The 23,793-nt window shown below is 42.9% G+C and overlaps 2 protein-coding genes and 1 pseudogene across 7 annotated transcripts in view; 2 read left to right on the forward strand and 1 right to left on the reverse strand.

The window, feature by feature from the left end:
* Positions 1–8,202, reverse strand: part of RNLS (renalase, FAD dependent amine oxidase) — a 96,296-nt gene extending 88,094 nt beyond the window's left edge. The window contains exons 1-4 of one of the 3 annotated variants that reach the window (XM_083503220.1): positions 7,926–8,202; positions 6,801–6,906; positions 3,613–3,755; positions 1,424–1,582 (exon numbers count right to left, since the gene is read on the reverse strand). In XM_083503220.1, the coding sequence (XP_083359346.1) occupies positions 1,424–1,582; positions 3,613–3,755; positions 6,801–6,906; positions 7,926–8,046 (529 nt within the window). In that variant the 5' untranslated portion in view covers positions 8,047–8,202. Of the gene's footprint in view, positions 1–1,423; positions 1,586–3,612; positions 3,756–6,800; positions 6,907–7,925 lie in introns of all 3 variants that reach the window. The other 2 variants (XM_083503219.1, XM_083503221.1) reach the window with 2 other exon arrangements.
* A 7,000-nt stretch (positions 8,203–15,202) lies between these two features.
* Positions 15,203–23,353, forward strand: LOC310707619 (gastric triacylglycerol lipase-like). Of its 3 annotated transcripts, none has more exons than XM_083504725.1 (11): positions 15,203–15,306; positions 16,008–16,057; positions 17,010–17,122; positions 17,669–17,792; positions 19,234–19,432; positions 19,739–19,848; positions 20,183–20,319; positions 21,509–21,655; positions 22,178–22,249; positions 22,340–22,408; positions 23,027–23,353. In XM_083504725.1, exons 3-11 carry the CDS (start codon positions 17,021–17,023, stop codon positions 23,258–23,260), a joined length of 1,194 nt encoding a protein of 397 aa, XP_083360851.1. In that variant the 5' UTR covers positions 15,203–15,306; positions 16,008–16,057; positions 17,010–17,020; the 3' UTR covers positions 23,261–23,353. The 3 variants fall into 3 exon arrangements, with proteins under 3 accessions (XP_083360851.1, XP_083360853.1, XP_083360852.1); XM_083504727.1 differs by having other exon boundaries at positions 17,669–17,786; XM_083504726.1 differs by lacking the exon at positions 15,203–15,306 and adding an exon at positions 15,870–15,913.
* LOC310707849 (small ubiquitin-related modifier 3-like) lies at positions 18,609–19,037 on the forward strand (annotated as a pseudogene). The gene is made up of 2 exons: positions 18,609–18,623; positions 18,720–19,037. The product of its transcript is annotated as a small ubiquitin-related modifier 3-like (transcript).
* Positions 23,354–23,793: the final 440 nt, after the last annotated feature.

Consider the following 23,793-nt stretch of genomic DNA (forward strand, 5'->3'; position numbering starts at 1 on the left):
GCTGCCTTGTTCTAGGACCAATCAGACTGCTGCATTCTGAATCCTATTGTTCTAGGACCAATCAGACTGCTGCAGTTTGGATCCTATTCAACTCAGTACACTATCATTTCCTTTGTTATGAGACCTGGTAAACAGATAAGATAAACCAAATTATGCACTGCCCCCAAGATTAGGTCCAGACCCCATTCAGAGCTTCAGAAAACAGCATGCCTCAATTGGAAGGGTTTTGAAGGCTGTTTAACTCAGTTTTAGGGTCCAAGGCAAAGTCTCTTTGGTGGTGGGGAGGTTACATCCTCCATCCTTCAATTTGCTGTTGGGAAATAAACAATAATCTATATTTTTTTTCATTTTGAAAAATGGATGGAATTTGCATGCCCAGTATCCCTCAAGAGAGGATTAAAACTGCTAAAGCACAAGCAAACAGGTCCAAGAATCTTTCTACTGGGCATGTTGAAATTCTGATTTTTGATTATTATTTTTTAAAGGAAAAACCTTACAATTTCCCCTGCAACTGTGGCTAGAACTAGGTGAGAATGCTTAGTAACTCCTATACCTTGCTTTCTATTGGCTGGGATGTTTTCTTTGTTTCTTTTTCTATCACCTGAGATGTCCCTTTCCGTACCTGTAGTCTAAAGCAGCACAGTCCAGGCACCTTAATGCCAATTATGCCTTAAGTTGTCCTAGATGTAATGGACAAAGTAATTATGGATTTATTTAGAGAATTTGTATGCCACACTTTAAAAACAAAAGCAACGAACCTCTCCGGATGGCTTGCAATAAAGACAACTGAAATACAAAACCATTCCAAGGTGGAATCTGCATCAAAACGAAACACTTCGGCAGAACAGACAAAACCCGACCCAAATGAGCTTACAGCACATGCCAGAATGCACAACAAATACAAAGATCTTTGCCCGGTGCAGAAACGGCATCAAAGACTGTGCCAGCGAAGCCTCCCTAGGGATATTATTCCATAGATTCCCTTTTCAATCGTGGCATCTCATCTCTCCAATCGCCACATGCCTAACATCAAATGGCTGGGGCAGAGGGGGGCATGGAGGCATGTCTCCGATAACGTCTGCAAAGTTCAGATATACGTTTCCATATATATTACACTACATAAAAACGCATATAAATTACATTAATAACTGACCATTGTGGTCTTCACAACGCCAGTATGAACTGACAGCCAGCCAGCATGGAAGCCCTGGCTGCAAATCCTGTCAGCCATGACACTCGCTGGAAGACCTTGAGCCACTCTCAGCCACACCTACCGTGCAGGGTTTTTTTTTTTTGAGGATATAATGGGGGGCTGGGGAGACAACCACATATACTTCTTTAAGCTCCTTGTGAGAAGCAAACGATGTGAATATAGCAAGCTAGCAAACAAGTATGTAAAACAAAACTAAACGAGGAACCTTACTGTTCACAATGTCTCCCTGAAGCTGAAGAATCTGTGGGACAGGCATGGTGAGAATAACTATGTCAAACTGGTCCGAGGAGCCTGTACTGACGCAGACCTCCCACTTCTCATCTCTGAGGCAAATTTGTGTGACGTGGTGGTTATAGAAGACATCAGCACCTGCTTCGAAAGAAAGAGAGAACCTAAGAGATATCTGAACCAATTAACAAACAAACATCACCCATGCTTTGGTTACATCAAGGCTGATGCTACACACTTTACTCACAGATGCCTTTGAAGGCTGTCCAGAAACTTCATCCTCTTTAAGAACACAGCTGTGCAGGTTTTGATTGGACACAGTTTGGCAGAACATGTGACTCCACTTCTTTCCCATCTTCATTGGTGCCTGGTCTGTCTCAAGTCCCACATAAACCTGCTTGTGCAGTAGATCAGAGCAGCCTTTTCCAAATTTGTGCCCTCCAGATGCTTTGGACAACAACTTCCATCAGTCCCAGTCCCTGCTGCAGCTGACAGGAGTTGTAGTCTAAAACTACAGCACCAGGTTGGCAAGGGCCGCCCCAGGGAGGCCCTCCTCTGGGTTTTTCGGCTATCTTAGATGAGGTGGGCTGTGACAGTGGAGAGGGGAAGGTTCTCACTTTGGGAATTCTCTCAGCGCCTTCCTATGCATATCTACTGAGACGCAAGTCTTCCCTATGATTAAGACACTTCCCTATGATTAAGAGCTGTTGAACCCAACAAGGCTCTGAGTAGACACATATGTTGCAAATGCCTTTTTGGTGACAAAGACCTTTACATTTTCTAAGGTCTTTAAGTTTCATGTGGTATTTAATGTAGCTGTTCATTGTTCTCTTTCATTTATAACTGTTGTTTATAAATTGTATTGATTAGTTTGTATCTTTCTTTTTGTCACATTGAAGCAACTCCACTGCAACTAATGGACCTTATTTTCACATGGTTTTCCTCTAGCAGCTGAGAATAAGCCAGCTAAATATGCCATAGGTTCTTGGCTTTAATCTCACCTTAAATCACAATGGACCTGTTCTTCTCTGCTCCGTGAAGAGACAGAAAGAAAAAACAATCTGCAAATATTCTTTTCTCTCCCAGCACCTTCCTGGCTGGACCTCACTTGCTATCTTGTCCTTCTGTCTGCCCTGCCACACCAGCTAATACAAGTGATATATTAACTTTCTGGTTTTCTCCTCTGACATGAACTACTGTACACAGAGGGTGGACTATGAGAGTCAAAGTGTAAATCTGGGACACTGAAACAAGCAATGGTAGAGTAGGGTAGGTATGTAAGAGAATGGAAAGAATTTGGGGCTCTGTTTCTTCCAGCTGGATGGAACCCAACTTGAAGAGGTTCAACAGCTTTTTATTTGGTTTTCATTAGTTAATCTCAGGCCTATGGTAAGGAAAGCAGCTATCCTCCAAGAAACAAATCTGTCTTCATAACTGACACCTGTTTGGTTAAGAGAGCCAGCCAGATCTTGCTCACCTGCTTGGAGTGGTAGTCAGGAAGGCAAAGTAGCAGATCCCTGATGGCTTTTAGAATGGGCTGCAAGACCTTCCTTATGCTAACAGCAAAGTGGAGGTGAGGTCACTTTGGCTAGATATTTAAGTGCTGCAGCAGATGTTTTACTTGTCTGCAATCTGCTTTTATTAAAAGTGGATGCTGCAGTTTTAATTATGAGTGAAGAACCTACCAGCTTCTCCGGAGCCGTTTTATCATCATAACCAGGTGGGAAGCCCAAATGAAAAAGGCCAGAAACTGCTTTGCCACCATGCGCACAATAATTTGCTGAATTGAGCATAGGATGCAGAGAGAGATAAATCTTTTAACTAAGTTAAGTACGCATAGACAGGCCAAATCCAGTAGCTCTATTTCTGTTCCACCATTCATTACTATGTGTGTGTGTGGGTGTGGAGAGAGAGAAGCATGAATTTATAGTAACAAATAAAAATAGACTATAGGGTTTATCCATAGTAAGATGTTACCTGCCAAATGTGATTTTATAAACACACCAAGAATGCAATTCTATACATACACTGACCTGAATGCAAACTACATTGTTCTCAATGGAGCTTACTTCCTATTAAACATGTGTAGGATTGCACTGAAAGATTCACTTTTAAATGTGGGGCATGCTTCCAAAATAATATATTTAGGATCATTGTTTCAAGGTCTATACCTGACTCCTTTAAATAGTGCTTCACAATTGATGAAATTCCCTCTGGTGTTACAAAATTCTCCGCCCCTTCCTTCATCTGCATTCCTTCTACAGGGGCAGTCAATGGCCGCAGCACTCTGTGAGTCAGCAGATCTTCATAAAAGCTGAAAACAATCAAAACAAAAGCATAAACACATCAATGTCAAATTGTCTATAGCTACTGTATTAACTATGTCCCCAAAAGGATGCTTCTGTTTGAAATACCCAACTTAAAGTTGAGTGATCAAATCCACAACCATTAAAATCAAAAAGAAAAAAATATCCACATGCGCAGCAATGGCCTTTGTACTCACCAGAAAGCTATTGCTACTTAAGATAAATAACCAAGAACTGATTTCATAGCCCTAATTTTAAGATCTAATTGACCAGTTTATATGTGCTTGTGTGTGTATATGAAGCTAAGCTGCTGCCCTCAAGATGCTATGTAAGACAGTTGTCAACCTATGGGAAGCCACAGGTTCCCATAGGTTGGGAATAACAGCACTCTCCCCATTTGTGATCCAAGCAACTGGCATTCAGAGGCATATGTCTTCAACAGTGGAGGTAAAACCCCAACTACCAAACCCCAGTCAGCACTGCCAGTGATCAAGGATGCTAGGACTTCAAGAACATCTGGTACTAGGCCACTTTGGCCACTCCCAATGCTTGACAATACATCAGGCCTGAGGAACTTTTGGCCCTCTGGATATGTACAGACTGCAGGCATGGAGACAGGAATCAGCTGCCCGAAAAAGGCCTGAAAGTTCACGAATGCTGCCTGCTGAAACCTCAGAAGGCAAAGGTCTGTTAGGGCCAGTATCCTCCTACAACTAGTAAAACCAGGACAAATGATGCAAAATATCTGAAACTGCAGTAGAAATGATTAAAGTAAGAAGAAAAAAATAAGCAAAGTGCAAAATATGTTTATTTTAGTCAGGTCTTTATTCTCTTCTGTGATGAATTAATTGCTACACACCCAGTTTAAAGGGAATGCAATGTGGTCTTAATTTGGATGACTACATTATTGGGTACTCCTATTGTTGTTGTTCTATTATAAAATCTTGAGCACAGCCTTGGGAGGGCAATTGTACCCTGGGAGAGATTTTTATAACCCACCGAGAGAGTAAGTAAATAATAACTAAAAATAAAAATTGTCCTGATTACACAAGTCACAGATTCTGGCTTTCCTTGATGAAAGGATCTGGATTTAATATATTTCATTCTAGCACAGACTCTTTTCAGCTCAGTTCAAATAACATATTCCTATGTTCCATGGGAAAGAAACAGCAGGTGTAAGGGGACTGCACAGCTCACCCAGTGCATCAGTGGTGGGCCGTCTGTGCCCTCCAGATGTTGTTGGACCTCAGTTCACATCAGGCAGTATGGCCAATGGTCAGGAATGATGGGAGTTGGGAGTCCAGGCCACATTTCCCCACCCTTGCCTTATGTTCTGGTTGGGAAAAGCAAGCCCTCCTGCCCTGCCTCTCAAGATAAAGCAGCAATCTTCAGCTGGAAGCAGGTGTCAATGTGCCCAACTCCTCTCTCGTCCTAGTGAAAGATGACTATACAGTTGCTCATCATCACACCTATCAAGCTTACCAAGAATGGAAGCTACTCAAATTCTTGTTGAAGCTACCCACGTTCTTACCACACTGTCGTGTCCGAAGGAAAACACAAGGATAAACAACGTGACATGGGAGAACATGAAAAGGAAATGATGCATGCCTCAGGCCATAAAAACTTTGCTATGTTTCCACAAAATAGTCCTGTGTAATGACTCTGCCAACAGAGATACAGCAGGTGCCTTCTCTTTCAACTTCAAAAAACATGCTGAAAACTTCCGTATTCTGTCAGGTTTATGCAAGCAACTAAGAAGGCATATTTCTGTAACAGTTAGCTGATCTATGATTTTGAATGTATTTTTTTTAATGGTATGGTTTTGTGAACGTGAAGAGTTCACTAGTGTGAGATGTAGTAGTGGCTAGCCCTGGTTACATGTCTGGCAGCAGCTACTACCCACTACGTACAGAGAAACAGAACAAATAGGGCCCAAACCTGTCAATTACATCAGAGATCCGTGTTCAAAGCTACAAATGGCACTTTCTTTTTAAAAAGCAAGTGATTTCGATCAGGGTTGTGCCGTATGTAAAGGGAAATACCTTGCCATGTGCCGGGTTGCTTTGAGCCACCATTTTAAGTTTCCCACCATACCTTGAAGCACTTGATATAGCATTGTTCGAGGCCAGTAAAATGGTTGCCAACAGGCACCGATTGGCAGAGCAGCATCACGAGGTAAGCCTACCGGATGCATGGAGGACAATTTGCCGAGGACTGCTTCAAGCCTGTAGTCAGTCGTAAGGAGAACAGTCCTCTCCCAACAAATACTACTTGTGAGCTTCCATAGGCACTGGATCAATGCAGACATGCCAACTGATCAGGCAAAAATAGGCAGCCAAACTCTTAAACCTTTCACAGGACTTTGATGTCAATAAATTAACAGGTGAAGCTTTTCACAGAATGGAGATAGGTAGGGCTGCTAGCTAAAACTGTCTGCTACTCACACTAAAGGCATAGGTGCATTAGCTGGTTGAGAACTTGGCAACCTTACACTACCTGCTCTCTGAAACAGAAGACTAAACTTGATGGGGGGAAAATCTCAACTTTCACAGTATCCTTATGTTAACAAAGATTTGCAACTGCTCTTTCATATACTAAGAATGTGCAAAAGACCTACATGAGCCACTTAGGATGCTTCAACACAGTCATTCAGACACCAATGCTTCACAAATGATGAAACACAACTGTAGCTTACAAGTGTGTACAAAATTAAAGCAACCTCTTATTTAAAAAAAAACAAAACAAAAAGTGAAACAGGAAAAAGCTGAGCATGTACAGAGAAAATGCCAACTGAGATTCCAACTCAAGAGTTTCAGTAAGAGCTAATTAGCAAAATTAAGGTACTTCCATTAGCAGGATCACTTTCCTTCTTAAAAGTCACTTTACCAAATTCCCTTTAATCTTTCATTCATTGGTGCTCAGCGGTAGATTGCATTGTAATCAATAACCACGGGTTGCTGTAACAGTATTGGGAGGTCTCACCCTTGACATATGAACCCCCCACCCCCCCAAAAGAGAAACCCAGCCCGTTGTCATTCATTTTCCCCGCTCACCCTTGATGCTTTTTGGCATATTCGGGCATCCGAGTGACGTACTGGGCTCCTAGATCTGCCGTGCATTTCGGATCCTGAGTGCTGCGGCTTGTAGCCATTCTTCCCCCTTAAAAATCACGTGCGTGGAGACAAGAAGTTTTTTAAAGCACAGCCGCGCGTATCCAATCAGCGTCCTCCGTGGGGCAAAATAAGCCAGTGGCGCCTAGTAACTGGGAAGCGGCAGGGGTATGGTCAAGTCATTCCGAGCAGGGGGCGATGGTTTGTTGCCTAGCGCTTAATTAAGAGCTCAATCCCAGATAAGTGCATCTATAGGATTGCTGCCTAAAGCTGTCTGCTTAGGAATCCGGTTCCAAGTTATAAAGACCCAACAACCCCAGATTCGTCGGGAATGGGATTTTTCATCGTGTATATCGGGGGAGAACAGACTTCAGGGCTCTTGTGTTTTCCCTCCACCCCAAATCCACTAGATGCAGCTAGGTGCAAAGGACACGCATTCGTTGACTGACTGACTGACTCTACGAACCTATAAATATACCTAAGCGACGGTAGAGTGTTAAAACACAACAACAGCCCTTCCACACAAAAATCGAGTCCAGTTAACTCGAGTTTTCTGCTGTCTAATTTGGAAAGCGCGTGCGTCATTTTATTAAAACGGTGAGTCAGAAATCCTTGACGCTCCCCTGGCAAATCAGCCGCAGATCTATTAGTAGATCCCGATCTACCTTTATCCAAGCTTGAGTATAATGCACGCTGCCTCGGAAATAAGCCCTGCATGGGAGGACGTATTTTGAAGCCGTGTGTGCTATGCTTAACGCATTTACCGCCGGGACTCGCTCAACTTTTTATTTTATTTTTAGTTTAGGACAGCGCTGCCGGACCCTGTGCAAAATTACCTGCAAGTCCCAAGGAACACGGCGGGACTTGCCTGTGAGTAAACGTGCAAAGGATTAGGGCGGACACTTTGCAGCGTGCTCATGTGGAGAAGCGGAACTTGGGCGCGTTTATTCCGGGCACCTCTCCTGCCAGCCTTCCCAGATCCCGCAGCCTGCCCGCCCGGTTTATTTTTATTTTTTTAATTCTTTTACCCGACAGGATCTACTACGGCCGAAGACGAGAGAGACCCACCTGCGCCGCGCGCCTTGTCCCACAGCACGATGCGCAGGAGGCGCTGCGGCAGCTCCCTGCGCAAAAGCGCAGCGCACAGGCTGCCCGTCAGCCCCGCGCCCACAATCAGAACCCGCGCCATGGCAGGACCGGCCGGCGGATGGGGGTGGGATCCTCTCCCTCTTCCTGGGTTGCTTGTGCAACTGGGAGGCGGAGCCGACTCGCTGCGGGCCGCCGGCAGAGGGAGATCGCGCCGCTTGCTCGAGAAGGCAGCCGCTGCTTGGTAGCTTGTTCCCCGGTCCTGGTGCCACTGCGAGTGCGGAGGTTCCTCAGAGCCGGCCTTGTCGGTGGAGGAGGCAGGAAAAGGACCCTAATTTCTCCAAGTTGGGAAGCGTGCATAGGAACCCTGTTTTGTGCAAAAACACACCCCGCTCCCTGTTCAGTTGGATTGCGCACCAGAACCAAATTACATACTTAATTACCGGCGCAGGGCCTGCCCAAGACATTTTGGCACCTGGGGTAAACCACAAAAGAATGCCCCACTCCCCACAGGGGCAGAAGGAGGGAAGATCTAAATCAGGAACAAGCAGGGGAATGAAAATATACATTAGGATCTGCTGCCGCTGTGCATCCTGCCGCCTGAAGTGAGGTCCCCTTGTCTCCCCTTGCCTCATGGGTGGGCGTCCTGGGCAGCCTTGTCCTGACTGGAAAGGAAACGAAGAAATATAATGAAAGATGCATGCGATTTTTAAAAAATGAATATACATATAAATTACAGAAGCATCTTCATATGCAATATTGACACATCTCAATATTAAGAATATTTCACAATACTCAGTATAACATACATTAAAACGTCCCAAGGAAAGTTCACAGCTCAGCATTAAGCATGTTTCTTGCTTTGAGATGAGCAAACCATAGTTTGCAGCAGTGTCTCAAATGTACACATGTCAGCTCAGCCACAGTTTACATTTTCAAATTGGGTGGAAGCTGGTTTGAGGGAAAGTGCGTCGAAACAGTAGCATTTCTCAAGAAAGTAATAGAATACATATGGATTGTGGCCAGTGTTAGGTGTACTTTCCTTGAAATACCAGTGGAGGGAGTGCCATGGATCTGGAGTACGTTTCAGTGTGCGTACAGCCTAGTTTTCGTCATAGGTTGAAGACAGGGCCAGTGCTATAATTAGGTCAGCTAGACAGTTGCCTAGGGCAGAGACCTCAGAGAGGCACAGCTTTATACAGATGAGTTTTTGTTATATCTGATAAATTTCTGAAAATATTTTCCTTTTATTTTTATATTTTCGATAATTTTATCATTTTTGAAGTAATTCATACATTAGAATTGTTGGGGTTTTTTGGTATATGGTACACACACTCAACTTGCATGCATTTAACTTGTGCATATTCAGCTTTATGTTCTTGGCAAAATAAAAGTTCATAAAAATAAAAAGGGGGGTGGGGAGAGGACAGGCATCTGGCTAAAAAAACTTTGGCAAACCTGCCCACCATTGCAACTAGTGTGTTTGGTTATACCTGATTTTGGCTTTAGGTGCGATCCCCGGAACCTAACCCCCATGTGATTCGTGGGCTTTCTCATTTACTGTATATGATATAGAACATAAAGTTTATTGGAATTTATGTTTCATGTGAAAAATTACTTATTTTTAAATATATTACAGTCGTATCTTTATTTTAAAATGTATGCATTTTTCTAGTGAGCTATGGGTGATGAAAAGCTACCGTCTGGAGCTCAGTGCTGCAAATGAAAGGCTAAGAAAAAGCTAAGAGGAAGCAAGAAGAGGAGGAGGAGGAGGAGTTTGGATTTGATATCCTGCTTTATCACTACCCTAAGGAGTCTCAAAATGGCTAACATTCTCCTTTCCCGTCCTCCCCCACAACAAACACTCTGTGAGGTGAGTGGTGCTGAGAGACTTCAAGAAGTGTGACTGGCCCAAGGTCACCCAGCAGCTGCATGTGGAGGAGCGGAGACGCGAACCCGGTTCCCCAGATTACGAGTCTACCGCTCTTAACCACTACACCACACCGGCAAAGCAAGAGGGTTTCCCCCGAAATACCTTTGTGCACAGAAAGAAATGAAAGAACAAGAATATGACTATACTCTTGTTGAAACTAGCACTGAAGGAGCTGAAATTGATTGATTGATTGATTGATTGATTGCATTTATCTAAGCCAGAAGTTTCACAAATTGGAGATATTTCTGGAAAAGACAAAGGGGAAAAAAGGATGTCAAGAAATGTGAGAGGACTGTATAGTCTGCAAAAGAAGGTGGTATTTTTTATGCTTTATCTGAATTACAGTGACCCTGCTAACTGGCCTAACAGCTGCAGTGATAATTTGCAGAGGCTTATAAAACATGGACCACAGCAGGTTGTATCACAAGCTTTTCTCAAAAGTTCAAACTTATAAAAATTTACAAATGCTCAACTATGTTGCAACGAGGTTGCAAAAGAAACTTAGTTGGCTTGGTAGCTATATCAATTGAACATGTCAAAGCACCAACACTTTGACCTGAAAGTGATAGCATTTGCAAAGGAAAAGGCATGCAAAGCGAGATTTTGATGTGCCTGAAATTGAGAGCAGCCTGGGGTGAAGATGAAACTCACTCTTTACTCTGGCCTTGTGACACCCGATTTGTCTGATTCGGGGGTTTTTAAGCACACCACAATATCACACAGGGCAGAGATTTGGAAACTGGCCTTGCAGATGCTGAACTCCATACTTGCATCAGCTCCATCCAGCAAGGGCCGTGGTCAGAGATTATGAGATTTGCAGTCTAGCAACATCTGGAGGGCCACAGGTTCCCTATTCCTGATGTAAGAAGACATTGCAGGATCAGACCAAAGGGCCATCTCATCCAGGATCCTGGCAGCCAACCTATGGCAGCCTATGGGAAACCCTCAAGATGTGGCCTCAATGTGTAATGTAAAATATTTTCCAAGTCTGTTTTAATGCTCTGTGGATGGCTGCATACAAGACTTTACAGTGGTGCCCCGCAAGACGAATGCCTCGCAAGACGGAAAACCCACTAGACGAAAGGGTTTTCCATTTTGGGGGTGCTTCGCAAAACGAATTTCCTATGGGCTTGCTTCGCAAGACAACAATGCCTTGCGAGTTCCTGTGGGTTTTTTTTCCTTCCCCCCTTTTTCTAAGCCGCTAAGCCGCTTATCAGCTGATCTGATCAGCAGATACGCCGCTAAAAGCCGCTAATCCGCTAATCCGTCAATGGGCTTGCTTCGCAAGACGAAAAAACCGCTAGACGAAGAGAATCACAGAACAGATTCTTTTCGTCTTGTGAGGCACCACTGTACATCTGTATGTGCATTTGTCCTGGAAGGCAACACTTTGTGCTTTGTAATTTATTTATTTTTTAAAGTTCAGTAATGGTTTATAATAAAAAGGAGGAGTGACTGAGTTTCCACTTGTGACTCCTAAACACAGGTATTTGAAGGCCTATAGGCCTATACAGTGGTACCTCAGGTTAAGTACTTAATTCGTTCCAGAGGTCCGTACTTAACCTGAAACTGTTCTTAATCTGAAGCACCACTTTAGCTAATGGGGCCTCCTCCTGCTGCTGCGCCGCCAGAGCACGATTTCTGTTCTCATCCTGAAGCAAAGTACTTAGCCTGAGGTAATATTTCTAGGTTAGCGGAGTCTGTAACCTGAAGCTTATGTAACCTTAAGCATATGTAACCTGAGGTACCACTGTACTTCAGAAACCATTTGAAAGTTCCTAAAGAATCTGCTTAGATATCAGTATTATGTGCACCAAAGTAACTTGTATCAAATAATAGTTACCTGGTTTCTGTTTTTAAGCAAATATTTTTCATTGTATTTTTTAAACTACAATTGTTGTAAACTGTTCCAATTTTTTTAAGAAACAAATTAGTGGTATATAAATATTTCTTAGAAAACAAATAAGTAAATACTGTAGCGAGTTTGAAACTGTGACATGGAGCAGCTGCCACTTTCGAAGGCTGTTGAAGGCACTTTATTAAGTACTTGCTTGTGTTTGTGCAGAAATAAGTGTCAACCCCGTTTCCTTTTCAAAAATGTGTAGATATGCATGCTGGATGTGCACTGGAAATCCAAAACGTACTTCCTTAGAAACAGCTGAGTGTTTATGGAACAAGCTAGCACTCTTTGATTGGGCTCGGGGATGGGAGGGAAGCACGATGCAGTTCACAGTTAAGGATGAACCTGCCCTATTTTCACTTTCCAAAACAATGTGCAAACAAGATGCAGCCATCCTGGGAAATTTAAACTTCTCTGAGCTTTGCTGTGCAGTTCTCTAGCCCAGTGTTTCCCAAACGTTTTTGGGCAACGGCACACCTGTTTACCGGGAAAAAATCTCGCGGCACACCACCATTAAAGCCCCGCCCCGTGACGTCAGCGCGCAGCGTCACGCCGGGAGGGACGCACAAAAGTGAAAGTTTTTTTCCTTCCCCTTGCCGGGGTGGGAGGAGGCAGCAGAGCGAGGGATTGAGGGACGGCGGCAGCTGAGGCGGCGGCGGCTGTTGTGGTGGTGGCGGCGATAGCGGGCGGAGGAGGAGCCGTCGCCGGGAGTTGCTGCTGCTGCCCGGACATGCCGGCCTCCTCCTCCTCCGCTGTCTCGCGCTCCTCCCTTTTGCGCGCGCTGCCCCGCCGCTCGGCACCAGCACCGCGGAGCCGCCCCCGGCTCGACGCGGATCCTCGCCGCCGCCGCCTCTCGCCGCCCGACTCGCCCGCCTCCCTCCCACGGCACACCAGCCGGTGTCTCACGGCACACTAGTGTGCCGCGGAACACCGGTTGGGAAACACTGCTCTAGCCAAACCATATGTATAAAAATGCACACCAGGGTAAAATGTGCACATATGCCTATATTAGTAAGAATAACATACAAAATGCATTATATTAGGGCAAACCACTTTGAAGCAGCAGCAGTGATGATGATGATGATGATGATGATGATGATGATGATGATGAGGTACCCCACCCATCTGACTGGGTTGTCCCACCCACTCTGGGAGGCTATTTGTATCTATATTTGGGGAAAGTGCATAGAAAAATGGGTATATTGGGAGAGGTGCATACCAAAATGCTGATGAACATCTGTGAGGACTTTAATTCTCTCTGCCCCACCTTGCAAAATGGTATGCTAACATAGGGAACTGAATTTAAGATGATAAAAATTAGAAACGGAGAAATTGAAATTGAGACATTGCCCATCCCTAGTTGAAGAGTTTAGATTGTGCTTAACACTGAACTCAGCAGAACTAGAAAGTGCTTAACTTGGGATATGTATCCAATTCCTTTTTTTATTATTATAACTATGCATTGGTTTGTGAAATTTGTATGTATCTATAGTGAATGAGAAATATTTGTCACTGTGTGAACTGATACTATGTACGGCCAGAAGAGGGCAGGCGTATCCTTTGGAATTGTTCTTCACAGTTGCAGCAGCAAATAAGTTAATGCAGTTTAGCTACATCTCCGTACAGAAGAATGTGCCAAGTAACATACCGTGGTACCTCGGGTTACATACGCTTCAGGTTACAAACTCCGCTAACCTAGAAATATTACCTCTGGTTAAGAACTTTGCTTCAGGATGAGAACAGAAATTGTGCAGCGGCGGTGCAGCGGCAGCAGGAGGCCCCATTAGCTAAAGTGGTGCTTCAGGTTAAGAACAGTTTCAGGTTAAGAACGGACCTCCGGAACAAATTAAGTCTGTAACCAGAGGTACCACTGTATATTTATTCTCTCTTGCTCTCTCTGTGTGTTTTCTATTCTTTAGAGATCTCTCAGAAGCGTATTGATTGCAGAAGCGTATTGATGGTTTTAGAAGCGTATTGATTGTAGAAGTTAGGCACTGTGACACTTGCACACACTTTTCTTATACTGTCTCTTTAATCCCATGCAACAAATTCCCAGTTTGCAGAATCGGGGAATAGAAACAACTAGGCAAGTGTAGAATATGAAACCCAGACTCGCACTGAGGAAGCCAGGGCACTTAAATAATTTTTTGTAGACACAGTGGCCTAAAATATCAAGCATGATATAAAAGAAGAACTGAACCTGGCCCTTGGTTCTGACCCAAGTATTAAATGTATATGCGTGTGTGGCTTGGGAGTTGCACAGTCAGGGGAAAAACAATGCTGTCCAGGGTTGTAAAGACTGCGGAGAGAATAATTGGGTTCCCCATTACCACCTTGGATCAAATCTATGCTGCCAGGTGTCATAAGAAAGCTGTAGAGATAGTGCAGGACAGCGCGCATCCCGGAAATTATCTATTTCAGCTTCTGCCTTCTGGAAGAAGGTACAGGGTTATAAAGACTAGGACTAGCCGCCTGAGAAACAGGTTTTATCCAAATGCGATTTTGGTTTTAAACGCAGTGTAAGGTAGTCTCTATGGGAGTATATTGTATTTAATTATGGGGTATCAGAGTTTTTAGGGTTGGGTTGACTCGATCAGGCTGGGGCTTGGGATGACTTAATCCTTGGCACTACGGTTGCTGCTCCTCTGTATTGCTGCCCGCTGGACCTCACCAGCCTCAACCCCTGGAGTCTATGACCTGAAACAATGGTGTAGTGATGAATAGACGGCAGAAGAGCAAGAAGGCCACACAGAAAGACTGGGCCAAGTCAAGTCAGTTTATTGTGTGTTAGCAGACAGCCATTCTACACATGAAAACAATAACAAAAGTATTATTATTATTATTATTATTATTATTATTATTAAGATTTACATTTCTGCTTCTTAATTTTTAAATTTAATAGCACAGATTTTTTTTGAAGCAGGAAATTTGAAATTTAATAGCACAGATTTTTTTTGAAGCAGGAAACTTAGATATTCTGAAGTATATACTACACCAGACAGCAGAAAACAGGTCTTTGCTAGGGATCAGCTTCCCTTCTGTGATCTTAACAATGGGTAAATATACCTGCAATTGTTTCTAAGATCATTATAAAAAGGGCATTCATGAATTATATCTTCTATTGACTAAACCACAAGCTCTGTCCTTCTTAGGAATTCCTTTGTTTCAGCCCATCCAATCTGCTCGTGGAAGGACATTTAATCTTGCCGATGTGAAGGCCACCCTCATTTTGACGTTTGGTAGGTGGGGGCATTGCAGCAGGGTTTTTTTTTTAACTGACTTAGCTGAGTTTGCTTAGCACCACCAGCAGCAGCTGTTTACTGCTCTGGCTGAACCTTTGCTTCTTTTTCCCCATTTTTAAAAAAGTGCTTTGTACATGGTGCAAAGGTAATAGTCCAATGCTATGTCTGGCGTGGCAGTCATTTGTAGGGGTGCAACTTGGCAGTGCACTGAATGCTAGTGCCTGGGCTGTCAGCCTGGGCAGATGTCTGACCTTACTGACACATCATTATCCCACCAGTTGTCCACAGGTAAGAACAGGGGGAAACCCTCGCAGAGTTTCCCCATTCCACTGAAGGATCACCACAAGGCTGTGATTTTGAAACAGCATGATTTACTGATTTCTTCATTCTCTTATTTATACAAACCCTGCTTTTTAAAGATTAGCTTTAAGATTAATGTTAATCCTAAAATTAACTTTGAGATTAACATTAACCTGGTTTGACAAAAACTTTCAAAATAGCCTCCGGAAGCCAACAATTAATTGGCTGTCCAAACGTAATTTGCGTAGCTGTTTCACAATAGCTTAGGAAAGCACGCAACTGCTCTGATTTATGAGCTAACCTTTTCGTGAAGGTTAACTGGGACCCTGTAAAGATGTTAGCTGTATCATTTTTTAAAAGTGTACATAAATATTTTTTGGGAGGAGGAAAGGGGGATGTGAGCAGAACCGACACACGTGGTTGCTTAAACTGTAAGGAGATCTTATCTCAAGTGGCTTGTTGTCTTTTGATAGCCAAGACAGCGTCACAGTTATTTACGTGACCCCTGCATTCTTCTCCCCTCCCTACCCCCTGAGCCCCACAGTTTATATATTAGAAAGGCTCAGTCAACAAGAGACCCAGTTTATTCTAAATGGTATGTAGTGAGAGAACTGTGGCTCCTTTTTACCATCTTAAATGTTTTAGCTCTGCTCTTCATTAGGTCTACTTATGTTTTCTGACTTTTGCAGGTGCTGCTATTTTTGCAATCGAACCATTTTGAAGCATCGGATCTTCAGAGGTAAGGTTCTCGGAACTGTCCAGGGTGTGTATAAGTGTGTATACGGTTAGATCAAAGATGTTTTTAATACTAGATTTATCGTTCACACACAATGTGTACAGCAATGGATTCTGCTGATATAGGTGTAGAAGATGTCCTCTCTCTACACAGAGAGGGGCAGATTGACAGAAAACTGATGGTCGCTGCCTACTGCAGAAGAGAGACCTTTGATATATAATGTGGAAAATGAATATGGATGGAGAAAACTTGAGTTGCAGCAGTAGCCATGTTTCACACAAGGGCCAAATGACATGGTACGTTTAGCTCCATATCTTTAAATGCAGGGCTGGTTTGTTTGTTTGACACAGATTGTCAGCATAGGGACCCTGATGCAGATAGGGACCCTAGCATGATGTTAGGGTGACTTTAACCAACCTGCTGCAGTCCTGGTTCAAACCACCCAACTGACCCCTCAGTGCCTACAATCTGCATTGAGGAAACCCCTCTCTAATTTTCACTTCAATGGGAACTTATTTTTCCCTATTGCTGGCACATAAGGTCTGATCTGGTTTGCTGCTGTGTAGGGGGAAGGGTCGAAACCTAAAGGCACAGATGCACAGCTAATGTAACATGTTATTTGATGGGAAGCGCTTTGTTTATTTTTGTTATTGCAGAAGGGGACCAAATTGGAGGCACTGTTAATTTGTTTGCTATTGCAAACTTTAATAAGTGGCCAACATTGCAATACTTCTTATCTGCTGAGTGTTGATTTCTGTCTAGGACGGTGTTCCTAAGAGCAGTTAATTCACTTCTTTCTTTGAAAACATTGTCGACTTACCTGAAGTGCAATGACCCGTTGAAAGACGCCAACATGATTGTTTTAGACGCCTTGAGTATGCATGACATTGACTCATGTGAAGTTAGCTCAAACTCATCAAATTTGGGTGTGCTAATTAAGATCCATTCCCAACAGGCAAACAGACGATGTCGTGGGCTTCCATTCTCATCTGCTTGGTTTATGGCTCTGCATTAGCTTATGGACTTATTGGGGATAGATCGGTTGATTATGAAGCCACTTTAAATGCGGTAAGTAATGTAAAGCAGGGAATGTTCCTCAAGACACAGAATGAGAGAAGCCCATTAGGGGATCAGTTAAATGGGTTCAGCCCACAAAATGTGTGACCTGTTCTCTGCCAAACATCATTCCACACTGACTGAGCTCAGATCTACTCCAGGGGATACACTAGTTGGAAAGCTTCTAGGGGCCACAATGATCATTATCATTGGAAAAAGAGAAGCATCCCTAAAAAGAAACGTTATGAGGGATGGGTGAGGGCCAGATTATTACTACCATTGTTCTGCACAAAGAGGGTGAGGCAGATTCTTTTCTTTCCCCCTCCCCATACATGGTATGCTCCTTTCCTGCCTCCCACAACATTGTCAAAGATGTGAGAGGAAGTGAAAAAGAAGGGAATGCATGAGTAAGGTGTGCTCTCATTCACATGGCTGTGTCTGGATTTTACTCCTCCTCCAGACCCTATGAGCTGTGACAGAATACTTACAATACTTACTTGTAGCACAGCCTTTTAAAGCTTCTCAAACTGATTTTAAATATTGTGTGTGTCCCTGTAGAAATCACTCATCGAGTACTGGGAATACCCTGCTGAAGAACATGATGTCACAACAGACGATGGCTATATACTTACTATCCTCAGAATTCCACATGGCAGAGCTGACAGGCCGGACCCAGGCGCGAGTTTGTACTATAAATTCTTATTTGCTTGATTTCCATTAAGACTTAACAATGCTTAAGAATTACCGGTAATATGCTTTTAAAGGGGGAATCATTTCCCCCCTCCCTTCAATCTGTGTATAAATATCTAGTTTGCCTCCTGAATTTTAAAACTGCTCAACTTTCCTCTGCTCCCCACTCCCACTCATCTGACCCTTCTCTGTGCATGTCTGGGGCACTGAAAGTGGGGTTAAAAATTAGAGTGGCATCACTGCTACTGGGGACAGGCTAGCTCAGATAGAGCATGTCAAAATATTTGCAGCCAGTAGTTACAATAGACATACAGACTTTTCCAGATATGTATTTAGCAATAGATCCATAATCTAATATAGCAGCAAGTGATATATTACAGGACAAAAGTTACCATTGAGTGGTGATGTAAAAAATCATCAGTTTCAATTATGACCTGCATTCATTGCATTCAGCACTGTTTCCATTCTGCAGTTCAGCTTCTGACAAAACTAAGTTATTCCTTTCACTGTCCTCTGGCAGAATTTTACATAATTACAGAGGTAATCATTTTATCGTTACATTATTCCACACCATTTATTTAAATGCAAAGGAAATGCAAGTCGTGTGTGTGTGTGTGTGTGTGTGTGTAGTAATCAATTACATATCATTTGTGGACTGAAAACAACAGCAAATGCCAATTGTATTTGCTGGATTGATTTCTGCTCTGGACATGGGACTAAGAAGTGAACATCAACAATTTCTGCTTCCGTTTCCTATGGAATCCTCCAACATCATTGCCTTTGAGCTTGCCAAAGTTCAAAGATAATGATGGGAGGCCAGAAAGTGGGTGGGAGAGGAGAGTGCAGGAAGCCGGGGGCTCTGAGCATGCACAGACTGGCTCCTTGAGAGGTCCCTGCCTGACGCGATGCCATGTCCTAGGAGAAGCCCAAGGAAGGAGTAAAAAACAGAGAATGACCATATCAATTTAAAAGTAAAACAAAATGCTACACACCACTAAGTAAACTAATGAAGGCCTATTGTGAGAGACAGGGTTTGTCAATGAGACAGTTTAGATTCAGACTTGATGGACGACCAATTAATGAAACAGATACACCTGCACAGTTGGAAATGGAAGATGGGGATACTATTGATGCGTTTCAACAGTAGACGGGTGGCATGTGCTACATATGCTGTCCTTTTAGGAAGAGGAATGTAAAATTTCAACTATCATCTGTCCTTGGATGTGCTATTAAATAGTAAACAAATGAACATGCCAATCATACAGGAATCTTCTCATGTTCTGAAGAGATTTATCCAAATTCTTTCCCTGTCCCTGATATACTGTGTGTGCAAGTTGAAGCTGCACCTGTGGAAAATTACTGCGTCATAAAAATGGGCCCAGTCAAAGCATCCCCCAGATTGTTCAGCGTCCCTCTCTTTTCCTTTCTTTCAGGGCCAAGGCCAGTAGTATTTCTGCAGCATGGCTTGCTTGTAGATGCTGCAAACTGGTTCCAAAACCTTCCTCATAACAGCCTGGCATTCATGCTAGCTGATGCTGGCTATGATGTTTGGCTAGGAAACAGCCGAGGGAACAGCTGGTCCAGAAGACATCACTTTCTTTCACCCAGATCAGTGGAGTTCTGGGAATTCAGGTAACCTGATTGTTGCACAGCAAAAGTGTGCAGTCTGGCAGCAGCATTCCTGTCCCAGCTATAAAGCTCTCATTACAGACAGCCCCACATTGGAGAATGCATTGATCACATCAGCATCTATTGTGCTGAAAAGATCATAATGTTAGGCCCTCTTCTCTCAGTAACCTCAGAGTATCTGCAGTTACTGAGCACAGTGCAAATGGGAAGATAATAGTCCTGACATAACATTCTGGAATTCAAAGAGTCTGGAAAGTCCTTTGTTATCCCCATGAAGCCAGCTTAATGTGGATAATATTTCCCCCCCAGCTTTGATCAGATGGCAAAATATGACCTTCCGGCATCTATAGATTATGTTCTGCAGAAAACTGGACAGAAACAACTGTTTTATATTGGCCATTCACAAGGAACCACCATGGGTAAGTTCAAAAGCTTGCAACTTGACCAGCAGGTACACGTAAAACTTATTTCCAAATAGGCAAGCCTAGAATTGCAACCTATTTAAAGGTTCCTATTTACATTCACTCTGCATAGCCACATGCAGTGAAATATGAAGTTGTAGATGACAATTTTGCTAAACTTGTTTGCTTGTAGTTGTGTGATGGGTGGGGTGTGGGGTCCTGGCTTTGCCATGTCCCTAGAAGCAAAAATGTCAACAAACCAGTTTTTCAAGTTTATCATTAAACTCCCCCCCCCCCCAGTTCCTTTCTTTGATGACAAAACCTGTTCCTCTCTCCTCTTTCTTCCCCTCAGCTTTTATAGCTTTTTCTACCAATCCTCGACTGGCTGCAAAAATCAAGCTGTACATTGCCTTGGCTCCTGTTGCCACAGTGAAATATGCTAAAACTCCTCTGGCAAAGCTCTCCCTGCTTCATGAAGTGCAAATCAAGGTATGCAGTTCTTCTGAGTCTTCACTATACAGATCCAGAGTGGAATACCCTGTAGTGGTAAACAATTTAGTGCTGCTGCGGTCTAAGACCCACAAGAGCAACTCCTTACCCTTTAGCACTGTGTGATGCCTGACAGGCCGGGCATCAACACCTGACGTGGGTTGGGCAAGCATTGGAGCTGACGTCAGCCTCTTTTTTTCTCTGTGGCCTGGCGCTGTGAAGTGAAGCATGGCGGCAGTTGTAGTATTGGGTGGCTAGGTCTGCAGTGCCTTCACCACAGCTGCCCATTTCCTCTGCTGCCTGCCACTGCCAACACCCATCTCTTGGTAAGCTTTGGGTGAAACAACTGGGAGGCTGTGAAAAGGTACCACCAGAGGGCACTTTGGCCAGGCCCTTATCAAACCTTGCAGTGGCCCCGTGAAAAAAGTGCATCAGTGGACAACTTTGCCTTGTAAACTAGGCAGACCGTTGGTTTAACTCAGCACTGGCTATATGTTTTTGACTTGAGGACCACATTCACTCATGGCCAAGCCTCTGTGGGGCCCCATGCCAACAGCGGTCGTGGACGGCGGTGGGTGTGGCCACCTCGCACTCTTGCTCACACACTTATCCCATGCACACACAGGATACACAGTGCAGGTCAGCTGATCTGTGCAGGTCAGCTGAGAAGGAGGAGGATAGTTTCCTCGCACTCCATCAAATCTGCTGACCAGGGAGGGGATGATTTGCATCTCCATTGAGGTGCATTCTGTCTGCTTTAAGTCCTGCCCCCACCTCACTTTGTTCCTGCCACTCTTGGTCTTTAACTTTTCAGGACTTTAGGATTGTCCTTCATATATGATGTACAATTACTTTAGATTTTACCGCATTACACTGAATGTTGTTGTTTTAATATTGTACAAATGTTTGAATTTTCATTTGCACTGGAATCCATGTGCAGATGCCCTTCCAAATTTCTAATGAATTAATAGATAATATAGTCTATTACAAGGGCTCTCTTAAGGCCCACATTTCATCACATTCCAATAGTACTTAAACTAGAGACATTTGCCATGCAGAGCAGTGTCCGTGCCTGGCTTATCTTAAGTGCTTATAATTTGGGACTTTTTAGATCATATTATCACTCTGCGGAACTGGAATAACAAGGATTCTGTATCCTTAACACAAGTGTCACTTTGAAATTTTGCAGGCCATGTTTGGAATGAAAGAATTTTTACCAAAAACTTATTTTGGTTCTTTGGTTGCTGCTGAATTTTGCAGCCGAAACTTAGTGGCCCCCATTTGTGGCAACCTCCTGTTCATGTTGTGTGGATTTAATGAGAAGAACCTAAACCTGGTGAGTAGAATTTTTTAATATATGCACTTCTGCATTCTCAAGACCATCTGTTCCATCCACCTACTCCTCCTGAATCGCATGTATTATGAAAAGCAACGGCCACACTCAAGGATAGACCACTTAAAGACCAAGGAAGGAGCCTGAACATGCAACTGAGTAGATGGTGCCTGGCTTAGATAAACAGAGACACATTATCTGTCTGGTTCTGTCTAAACCAAGGACCTCCAGTCATCCAGATACTGGACTACAATTCCCATGATTCCTGACCTTTGAACATGCTCTCTGGGGCTGATGGGAGTCCAACAATGTCCACTAGGTTCCCCATCACTGGTCTAAGCAGTTGAGGCAAGAAGGGAACAAACTGCGACCATACACAAAAATTCAGCTGTCGCCAGGCCACAGTTCTGTACATCACTGCATGCACATTTAGCTAATCCTATAAATATTGTTATTCTGAATCACATGTTTAACCTTTTCGATGCCTGGCTGGGTTGTGAAAAAGAAGCTGTTTTTTTCTTTCAGAGCCGAGTAGATGTGTATGCAGCCCAAGCCCCATCTGGAACATCTGTGCAGAATATAATCCATTGGAAGCAGGTATGGTCCACCGGAAATATTAACCTCTCCCTCTCCCATTGTTCCTTTTCTTGATACATGCATACATTTGAGATTCTCTTCTATCTGCAGAGCATCCTTGGTGGTAAACTCCAAGCTTATGATTATGGATTGTTTGACAACCTAGCTCGTTATGGCAAGGTAGAGCCTTTTCCAACTTTTTCAGATTTTGTTCCAAAATGAAAATAAAAATACTGAAAGTTTGCAAATGCCCTTACTATCTCCACTGCCCTTAAAGCATTGAATGCCATGCTGTATTTATTCTAAAAAGCAACTGACAGGTGACAGTGGGGCAAGGGTGAGAAGGCGAAAGAAAGAAAGTAGATTGTTCAAGAGAGGAAGCTGGCTTACACTGCCTGATGAAGTGATTAAAACATTGAAGTGATTAAAATTAATTTAATAATAATAATAATAATAATAATAATAATAATAATAATAATAATAATATTCTGTACCGTTTACCAAACAACTAAGGTAAAACAAGCTAATAAAAAATGCTACAGGATCTCAATCTGTTTTTTGTTATTTAAACTTTGCAGAAGTATTAGATTATTGTTGTTAACTCTTCTTATTGATTTTTTTAAAAATCCCCTTTGTAAACCATATTTAGGGTTCTTCTTGTTTAACAGTGCATAACTTTTATGAAATATTTCTTTACATTTCTTCCCCCTCCCCTTACACATAAAAAATGGACAAAACTTTGCTAAAATCTTATTCTCTTTCATTTGAGCTCATTTTCTCTTTCAATCTTTTTTAAAGGTTCAACCTCCTGAATACAATATAAGGAATATGAATGTAACAACAATAGTCTGGAGTTCTGGAAACGATTGGCTTTCTGGCCCTGAGGATGTCAATATGTTAATCCCCAAGATCAAAAACCTTCTTTACCACGAATATATTCCTGAGTGGAATCATCTGGATTTTGTGTTTGGTCTTGATGCTGCTGATCGAATGTATTATAAAATCATTGAGAATTTAAAAGAGAACCTTTAAGGAAATGTTTCTCTTGGAATAGGAACAAAGTCCCTTTGCTTTCCTGATTGTCTGATTTTTTAAAATAAAGAAATAAACTAATACTTTATAAAACTTTCTCATAGTATTACTGTACCCAGTACATTTTCACCCCACCTCAGATTTAAATGCACATCAGTCAAATTGGATTTGATAAATATATTGCCCAATTTACACACCACCCAGGACATTCCTGATGATGATGATGATTTATTGAATTTATATACAGCCCTATACCCAAGGGTCTCAGGGCAATTCACAGAATAAAATCAAGATATAAAACAACATAATAACTATTAAAAATAAAAACAATAACCCAATACCCCTTTAAACCACATTTTAAAAGAGCATAGGTTGTAAATCAGATCAATCAACAGCCTGCTTAAAAAGGAACATTTTTGCCTGGCTCCTAAAGGTGTATAATGAAGGCACCAGGCGAACTTCCCTGGGGAGAGCATTCCACAGACAGGGAGTCACTGCAGAGAAGTCCTGTTCTCGTGTTGCCACCCTCTAGA

This window comes from Podarcis liolepis, assembly GCF_965112155.1.
Source record: "Podarcis liolepis genome assembly, chromosome: 5".
NCBI lineage: Eukaryota > Metazoa > Chordata > Lepidosauria > Squamata > Lacertidae > Podarcis > Podarcis liolepis.

Coding starts and splice junctions, on each gene's coding strand:
- LOC310707619 (XM_083504725.1), top strand. CDS start 17,021: ATGTCGTGGGCTTCCATTCTCATCTGCTTGGTTTATGGCTCTGCATTA. Junction 21,656..22,177: donor ATGAGAAGAACCTAAACCTG/GTGAGTAGAATT, acceptor TTTTTCTTTCAG/AGCCGAGTAGATGTGTATGC. Junction 22,409..23,026: donor ACCTAGCTCGTTATGGCAAG/GTAGAGCCTTTT, acceptor TCTTTTTTAAAG/GTTCAACCTCCTGAATACAA.